The sequence below is a fragment of the Hypanus sabinus genome, unplaced genomic scaffold, assembly GCF_030144855.1.
Source record: "Hypanus sabinus isolate sHypSab1 unplaced genomic scaffold, sHypSab1.hap1 scaffold_2864, whole genome shotgun sequence".
Lineage (NCBI taxonomy): Eukaryota > Metazoa > Chordata > Chondrichthyes > Myliobatiformes > Dasyatidae > Hypanus > Hypanus sabinus.
Window position 1 is genome coordinate 5,001 of NW_026781008.1, and position 9,625 is coordinate 14,625.

Here is a 9,625-nt window from a genome sequence, read left to right on the forward strand (position 1 = left end):
GAGATTCACCAGGATGCTGCCTGGATTAGAGAGGGTGCAGAGGAGATTCACCATGATGCTGCCTCGATTAGAGAGGGTGCAGAGGAGATTCACATGGATGCTGCCTCGATTAGAGAGGGTGCAGAGGAGATTCACCAGGATGCTGCCTGGATTAGAGAGGGTGCAGAGGAGATTCACCAGGATGCTGCCTGGATCAGAGAGGGTGCAGAGGAGATTCACCAGGACGCTGCCTGGATTAGAGAGTGTGCAGAAGAGATTCACCAGGACGCTGCCTGTATTAGAGAGGGTGCAGAGGGAGATTCACCAGGATGCTGCCTGGATTAGAGAGGGTGCAGAGGAGATTGACCAGGATGCTGCCTGGATTAGAGAGGGTGCAGAGGAGATTCACCATGATGCTGCCTCGATTAGAGAGGGTGCAGAGGAGATTCACATGGATGCTGCCTGGATTAGAGAGGGTGCAGAGGAGATTCACCAGGATGCTGCCTGGATTAGAGAGGGTGCAGAGGAGATTCACCAGGATGCTGCCTGGATTAGGGAGGGTGCAGAGGAGATTCACCAGGATGCTGCCTGGATTAGAGAGGGTGCAGAGAAGATTCACCAGGATGCTGCCTGGATTAGAGAGGGTGCAGAGAAGATTCACCAGGATGCTGCCTCGATTAGAGAGGGTGCAGAGGAGATTCACCAGGATGCTGCCTGGATCAGAGAGGGTGCAGAGGAGATTCACCAGGACGCTGCCTGGATTAGAGAGTGTGCAGAAGAGATTCACCAGGACGCTGCCTGGATTAGAGAGGGTGCAGAGGAGATTGACCAGGACGCTGCCTGGATTAGGGGGCACAGGTTGAGCGAGCTGGGGCTTTTCTCTCTGCAGCGGGGAATGAGAGTTGACTTGAGGGAGGCGTACAGGAGTGAATGGACAGCCAGAGACTTTTTCCCCTGGGTGGAAATGGCTAATATAACGTGGCCTAATTTTCTGCTGATTGGAGGAAGGTGTGGAGGGTGTGTCAGAGGTAGGGATTTTACACAGAGAGTGGTGGGTGTATGGAGAGCCCTGCTGGGGTTGGTGGCCGAGGCGGATACATGAGTGAGATTTAATTAATTAATTGATATCTATTTGAGGTTCAGTGTAACTGACCCTTGGGGCCAAACAAGCTACACTGCCCCCCGAACCACCGATTTAACCCCAGCTTAATTTCCAATGGCCAAAGAAGCGGTGCATCTGGTCCAGGGCCGAGATTTCCCGGGCGCTGTAGTACCGGGGGTCCGCCACAGGATAGCGCCGGCGCTCCACGTCAGGCTCTGCCAGTCGGTCTGAGGTCGGAGAGTCTCAGAGCTCCGGAACTGTGAAACAGGCCGTTCAGCCCATCTGGTCCGAACTATTGTTCTGCCTTGTCCCATTGACGTGGCCTCTACTCCTCGGGGCTGCGAAGAAGGGGGAGGTTGCCGGAATAGAACGGGGGTGGTGGGGGGGGGGAGAGGGTACCTGGAAGGTGAAGGGTGAAGCCAGCGAGGTGGGAAATGGTAGTGGGAGGAATCTGATAGGAGAGGAGAGTGGCCCCGGGGGAAAGGGAAGAAGGAGGGACACCAGGCTCCAGAACAGGAGTGGGTGACTGCACTCACCTCAATTCTGAACTGATTTCACAACCTACAGACTTAGGAGGACTATTTACAACTCATTAACTCAGTATTATTAATTTATTATTATTATCTGACTGTTCATGAACCTGGTGGTGTGGGTCCTGAGGCTCCTATAACTCCTTCCTGATGGTTGAGGGGTAATAACTGTTCCTGAACCTGATGGTGTGGGTCCTGAGGCTCCTATAACTCCTTCCTGATGGTTGAGGGGTAATAACTGTTCCTGAACCTGATGGTGTGGGTCCTGAGGCTCCTATAACTCCTTCCTGATGGTTGAGGGGTAATAACTGTTCCTGAACCTGGTGGTGTGGGTCCTGAGGCTCCTATAACTCCTTCCTGATAGTTGAGGGGTAATAACTGTTCCTGAACCTGGTGGTGTGGGTCCTGAGGCTCCTATAATTCCTTCCTGATGGTTGAGGGGTAATAACTGTCCCTGAACCTGGTGGTGTGGGTCCTGAGGCTCCTGTACCTCCTTCCTGATGGTTGAGGGGTAATAACTGTCCCTGAACCTGGTGGTGTGTACCCTGAGACTCCTGAACCTCCGTTCTGACGGTTGAGGGGTAATAACTGTTCCTGAACCTGGTGGGGTGGTCCTGAGGCTCCTGTACCTCCATCCTGATGGTTGAGGGGTAATAACTGTTCCTGATCCTGGTGGTGTGGGTCCTGAGGCTCCTGTACCTCCTCCTGATGGTTGAGGGGTGATAACTGTCCCTGAACCTGGTGTTGTGGGTCCTGAGGCTCCTGTACCTCCTTCCTGATGGTTCAGGGGTAATAACTGTTCCTGAACCTGGTGGTGTGGGTCCTGAGGCTCCTGTACCTCTGTTCTGACGGTTGAGGGGGTAATAACTGTTCCTGAACCTGGTGGTGTGGGTCCTGAGGCTCCTGTACCTCCTTCCTGATGGTTGAGGGGGTAATAACTGTTCCTGAACCTGGTGGTGTGGGTCCTGAGGCTCCTGTACCTCCTTCCTGACGGTTGAGGGGTAATAACTGTTACTGAACCTGGTGGTGTGAGTCCTGAGGCTCCTGTACCTCCTTCCTGATGGTTGAGGGGTGATAACTGTTCCTGATCGTGGTGGTGTGGGTCCTGTACACTCTGCTTGATGGTAGCAGTGAGAGGAGAGCATGGCCATGGATGGGGAGGGTCCCTGATGATGGACGCTGCTTTCCTGTGTCAGCATTGCGTGTCGATGCGTTTTGTATTAATTTAGTTTTGCTTGTCTCTGCCCTTCACCCCTGAATTCCAGAATTCTGCTCGGATTTCTTGTGCAATGGTGTCCTGCGACGCCCTCCTGTTGTAGGCAGATACAGCCGGCTGTCGCATGTCCATGAGTTAGGAACATAGAAATCTACGGCATAAAACAGGCCTTTCGGCCCGCAATATTGATGCTGACCATGTAACCTTCTCGAGAAACAGCCTGGAATTCCCCTACCGTACAGCCCTCTGTTTTTCTAAGCTCCATGTACCTATCTAAAAGCCTCTTAAAAGACCCTCTCGTATCCTCCTCCACCACCGTCACCGGCAGCCCATTCCACACACCGACCACTCTCTGAGTAAAAAACTTACCCCCGACATCTCCTCTGTACCTACTCCCCAGCACCTTGAACCTGTGCCCTCTCATTTTAACCATTTCAGCCCTGGGGAAAAAGCCTCTGACTATCCACACGATCAATGCCTCTCATCATCTTGTACACCTCTATCAGGTCACCTCTCACCCTCCGTCGCTCCGAGGAGAAAAGGCCGAGTTCACTCAACCTATTCTCATAAGGCACGCTCCCCGATCCAGGTAACATCCTTGTAAATCTCCCCTGCACCCTTTCTATGGCTTCCACATCCTTCCTGTAGTGAGGCGACCAGAACTGAGCACAGTACTCCGAGTGGGGTCTGACCAGGGTCCTATACAGCTGCAACATTACCTCTCAGCTCTGAGTTTGGGGTGGGAGAGCCAGCTTATTCTCACTGGTTTGGCAGGACCAAAGTGTGTATTCCCGAGATTTATGCAGTCAAGGAAACCAGGAGGTTTCATACAAAAAAAATGAATAATGAGGAGAAAAGGCCGAGTTCACTCAACCTATTCTCATAAGGCACGCTCCCCAATCCAGGCAACATCCTCGTAAATGTCCTCCGCACTCTCTCCACAGAACCGATCTTCTATTTCGTGACAGGTCCTCCCGGCCCAACCAGCCCGCTCCTCCCCATTGCACCCAACGCGACCCACTACCCACCCAACCTGAACGCCTTTGGACTGCGGGAGGAAGGCGGTCACGGGCGGAACTCGGAGTTCGGAGTTGAATGTAAACTGACCCTCAAAGTGCAGGAATGCCACTGGAAAACAGCCTGCCGTTTGTCTTCGTACAGGCGTCCGCGGTGGGACAAGGAAATAGGAAATTCGGGCACAGAACTGACAATCAACCGGGGGAAGACAGGACTGTAGAAACACCAAAACGATCGTTACCGCCCAGTTGTTCCTATGGGAGCCGTTGCCCTACTCTAACCAGCACATCTCTGGGGTGCTGGAGCACCCAGCGGAGAGCCGCGTGGTCACGGGGGGTGGGGGTGGGGGGGGCCGAACGGTACCAACTCCAAAGTCGAAGCCTACCAACCGGTACGTCTTTGGGCTGTGGGAGGAAACCGGAGCACTCCCCGACCCCAGGAGAGATCTTCCCCCGAAGTCCGCGGTCGATTCCCGGTTGGGGGTGGGGGGAGAGTGTGCAAGGACTCTTTCACTCATTCAGATAGAGCGTGGAATAGGCTGTTCAGCAATGGGCAGCCTAGGAGGGGCAGTTAACCTGCTGACCGGTGCGCCTTTGGAGTGTGTGGGAGAGGAACCCGGAGCACCCGGGGGGAACCCACGCGGTCACGGGGGAGAGTTATGCCTTTGAAGTTGGAAACGTCAACTCAACTCACAGGAAGACGCGGGAATCGGGGGATGCTGGTCGAACTGCGGCCTGACCTCAAGTGAAGCAGCGTGGAAATCGCGCTTTCTCTTTTTAAAAAAAAACAACATATCAGCGGGGAACATTTGACGTCAGGGAAGTGCATGCGGTTTAACATCCTGGAATAATTCTTCTTCGCAAACATCGAGGAGTGCCCCGAAGAGTGAAGGACAGTTAAACGTTTGAACACCCCAAAGCGCCCCTCCCACGCGCGAGCAGCCGCAAAACACGCCCCCCCACCCCACCAGCAGAAAACAAAGGCATCGGCTACCCCCACCGAGTACTCAAGTGTGCAGCAAGGACACAAACCAAAGGCGACTCGTTCACCCGGTATTTGACACGCCACGGGCTCTCTCTCTAATGAGGGAGAAAGGGGTGTCTGCATTTCACAGCGAGAGGGGAGGTGTAACGTATGCCTGTAAATAATTTAAACCGGGGGGGGAAGAAAAAGCTTATTCGAACACCATGTGTGCAAGATTACTCAAACATTACGGAAATATTAAGAATACAACAGGGAGACTGTACGGAGACTGTACAGAATGTTGTATTAAGAATACAACAGGGAGACTGTACAGATTGTACAGAGACTGTTCAGAGTGTTGTATTAAGAATACAACAGGGAGACTGTACAGAGACTGTACAGAGTGTTGTATTAAGAATACAACAGGGAGACTGTACAGAGTGTTGCATTAAGAATACAACAGGGAGACTGTACAGAGTGTTGTGTTAAGAATACAACAGGGAGACTGTACAGAGTGTTGTGTTAAGAATACAACAGGGAGACTGTACAGAGTGTTGTATTAAGAATACAACAGGGAGACTGTACAGAGTGTTGCATTAAGAATACAACAGGGAGACTGTACAGAGTGTTGTGTTAAGAATACAACAGGGAGACTGTACAGACTGTACAGAGACTGTACAGAGTGTTGTGTTAAGAATACAACAGGGAGACTGTACAGAGACTGTACAGAGTGTTGTGTTAAGAATACAACAGGGAGACTGTACAGAGACTGTACAGAGTGTTGTGTTAAGAATACAACAGGGAGACTGTACAGAGACTGTACAGAGTGTTGTGTTAAGAATACAACAGGGAGACTGTACAGAGACTGTACAGAGTGTTGTGTTAAGAATACAACAGGGAGACTGTACAGACTGTACAGAGACTGTACAGAGTGTTGTGTTAAGAATACAACAGGGAGACTGTACAGAGTGTTGTGTTAAGAATACAACAGGGAGACTGTACAGAGTGTACAGAGACTGTACATTCCTCGTCTCTACTCCCCGGTCTCTTGGCTGGCCGTTCCTCTCCCCCCCCCGGTAACGGTAGAGCGAGGGATCTGCTGAACCAGGGGGTTTACGGACCGCGGTGGGGAACGTTACTGTTTCCCGATGGCTCTCTGTGCATCACCGTCTCTTGAAGCCTCACGCACAGGAGGGACTGTGTGGAACTAGGCAACATCGCAACCAAAGCCCTCACTTTCAAGGACTCTTCATCTCACGTTCTCCATCTTTATAGCTTAGTAATTTATTATTGTTCTGTAAGTTATTTTTTCCTTGTGCAATGTGCACAGTCTGTTGTCTTTTTCACATTGCACACACTTCTCCGTCCTGTTGCAAGTGTTCTTTCAATGTGTCACTGTCTGGTGCGGGGCGCTACTGTACAGGACTGTACAAGAAGCTGCAGAAGGTTGTAAATCTAACCGGCTCCACCTTGGGCACGAGCCTACAAAGTACCCAGGACGTCTTCAGGGAGCGGTGTCTCAGAAAGGCAGCCTCCATTATTAAGGACCTCCAGCACCCAGGGCATGCCCTTTTCTCACTGTTACCATCAGGGAGGGGGTACAGAAGCCTGAAGACACACACTCAGCGATTCAGGAACAGCTTCTTCCCCTCTGCCATCAGCGAGGGGGTACAGGAGCCTGAAGGCCCACACTCAACGATTCAGGAACAGCTTCTGCCCCTCTGCCATCAGGGAGGAGGTACAGGAGCCTGAAGACACACACTCAGCGATTCAGGAACAGCTTCTTCCCCTCTGCCATCAGCGAGGGGGTACAGGAGCCTGAAGGCCCACACTCAGCGATTCAGGAACAGCTTCTTCCCCTCTGCCATCAGGGAGGAGGTACAGGAGACTGAAGACACACACTCAGTGATTCAGGAACAGCTTCTTCCCCTCTGCCATCAGAGAGGAGGTACAGGAGCCTGAAGACACACACTCAGCGATTCAGGAACAGCTTCTTCCCCTCCGCCATCAGGGAGGAGGTACAGGAGCCTGAAGACACACACTCAACGATTCAGGAACAGCTTCTTCCCCTCTGCCATCAGGGAGGAGGTACAGGAGCCTGAAGGCCCACACTCAACGATTCAAGAACAGCTTCTTCCCCTCTGCCATCAGGAAGGAGGTACAGGAGCCTGAAGACACACACTCAACGATTCAGGAACAGCTCCTTCCCCTCTGCCATCAGGGAGGGGGTACAGGAGCCTGAAGACACACACTCAACGATTCAGGAACAGCTTCTTCCCCTCTCCCATCAGAGAGGAGGTACAGGAGCCTGAAGACACACACTCAACGATTCAGGAACAGCTTCTTCCCCTCTGCCATCAGGGAGGAGGTACAGGAGCCTGAAGACACACACTCAGTGATTCAGGAACAGCTTCTTCCCCTCTGCCATCAGGGAGGAGGTACAGGAGCCTGAAGGCACACACTCAACGATTCAGGAACAGCTTCTTCCCCTCTCCCATCCAATTCCTAAATGGACATTGAACCTGTGAACACTATCCCACTTTTTCTATATATAATTTTTTTCTGCTTTTGCACAATTTAAAATCTATTCAATATACGTATACTGCAATTGATTTACTTACTTATTTATCATTATTTTCCTTCTTTTAGATTATGTATCACATTGAACTGCTCCTGCTAAGTTAACAAATTTCACGTCACATACCGGTGATAATAAACCCGATTCTGAATCTTTGTACTTACCGTGAAAGCTCACGGGAAAGCGAATCTCAGGATTGTCTATGGTGACGTAGATGTAACTTGATAAAAACTTTACTTTGAACTTTGAGCATCTGTGTGAACCAGGGGTCCCCAGGTTGGGGTCCCTCTTGTATTGGTCCAATGACATGGAAAAGTTTGGCAGGTGGAGGGGTAAAGAGCCTAACTTTTCCTGACGAAGGGTCTCGGCCTGAAACGCTGACTGTTTATTCCTCTCCACGGATGCTGCCTGACCTGCTGAGTTCCTCCAGTATTTTGTGTGTCTGTAAATGTGTGCGTGCATGTCTGTGTGTGAGTGTGTCTGTGTGTGTTTGTGTGTGCGCGTCTGTGTGTGAGTGTGTGCGTCTGTGAGTGAGTGTGTGTGCACGCGTGTGTGTCTGTGTGTGAGTGTGTCTGTGTGTGTTTGTGTGTGCGCGTCTGTGTGTGAGTGTGTGTGTGTCTGTGTGTGTGCGTGTGCGTCTGTGAGTGAGTGTGTGTGCACGCGTGTGTGTCTGTGTGTGTGTGTGTGAGAGTGTGTGTGTCTGTAAGTGTCTGTGTGTGTGAGTGTGAGTGTTTGTGCGACTGTGTGTGTGTGAGTGTGTGTGTGTTTGTGAGTCTGTGAGTGTCTGTGAGTGAGTGTTTGTGTGTCTGTAAGTGTGTGTCTGTGGGTGAGTGTGTGTGTGTGAGTGAGTGTGTGTGTGTGTGTGTGTCTGTGAGTGAGTGTGTGTGTCTGTGAGTGAGTGTGTGTGTGTGTGTCTGTGAGTGAGTGTGTGTGTGTTTGTGAGTGAGTGTGTGTGTGTGAGTGAGTGTGAGTGTCTGTGAGTGAGTGTTCGTGTCTGTGAGTGAGTGTTCGTGTCTGTGAGTGAGTGTTTGTGTGTGTGTGTGTGTGTGTGGGTGTCTGTGTGTGTGAGTGAGTGTGTGTGTGTGTGTGTGTGTGTCTGTGTCTGTGAGTGTGATTGTGTGTGTGTGTTGCTCTGGATTTCCAGCGCCTGCAGAACCCATGTGCTTTCCGAGTTGTCCCGTGGACTCCGCGCCTCTCACCTTGTGGTTCTCTCCCTCTGCCCCCGCAGACGTCTGTTACAGCGAGAACGTCCCGGAGGTGGAGATATTCAGCCTCCTGGAGGAAGGGGTGCCGAGGTACACACTCAGGGCCGACACCGTCTACGGCTACAGCCACGACGACTGGCTGCACACTCCGCTGCTGAGCCCCGACCTTGACGTCAGCCTCACCCAGGAGCAGATCGAGGAGACTCTCAAATACTTCCGTGAGTGGGGGTAATGAGCGGGACGAGGGGAGGGGGGTTTCCGAGGTAGCCAGGTAGAGTTGGGGGCGCCGTAGCCCGCTGGAGGGCGTCGATATTTCGATACGCGTGTTGCAGACTACAATCTGTAACTCTCTTTGCTGTTGGCCGAGGCGCGGTGAAAGCCCCTTATCCGGGCGGGACATTGTGTTGTATCAGTGGCGGGTGGAGAGGGCGATTCACCTTCCGCTGGTGCGTGGGCTGTCACCTCGTGCGTGCTGCCCCTTGGATTTTTACACCTTTGATTGTCTCTCTGGGTCTTTTCCACTTCCTGCTGCAGGGGTCTCGTCTGGGGACCTTGCATTTGTCCCTTGTGCTCAGTCTGAGAAACAGTAATTTGTAATAAACAGTATGTAGAACAGGACACTCAATATAACGTAGAAACACAGTTGTGTCAGCGTGAGTTCATCAGTCTGATGGCCTGGTGGAAGAAGCTGTCCTGGAGCCTGTTGTTTCTGGGTTTTATGCTGCGGTACTGTTACCCGGACAGTAGCAGCTGGAACAGTTTGTGGTTGGGGTGACTCGGGTCCCCAATGATCCTTCGGGCCCTTCTCCACATCCACTCTATCTGTGTCCTCTGGTGCTAGACTCCCCACTACAGGAAACATCCTCTCCACATCCTCTCTATCTGTGTCCTCTGGTCCTAGACTCCCCCACTATGGGAAACATCCTGTCCACATCCACTCTATCTGTGTCCTCTGGTCCTAGACTCCCCACTATAGGAAACATCCTCTCCACATCCACTCTATCTGTGTCCTCTGGTCCTAGACTCCCCCACTAT

General features: G+C 51.9%; 1 protein-coding gene across 1 annotated transcript in view; it reads left to right on the forward strand.

The window, feature by feature from the left end:
* The window catches only part of LOC132388255 (trafficking kinesin-binding protein 2-like), a 13,580-nt gene extending 4,743 nt beyond the window's left edge, over positions 1–8,837 (forward strand). The window contains exon 2 of the mRNA XM_059960602.1: positions 8,614–8,837. Coding sequence (XP_059816585.1) covers positions 8,614–8,822 — 209 coding nt within the window. The 3' untranslated portion in view covers positions 8,823–8,837. The remainder of the gene's footprint in view (positions 1–8,613) is intronic.
* The last annotated feature ends 788 nt before the right edge of the window (positions 8,838–9,625 follow it).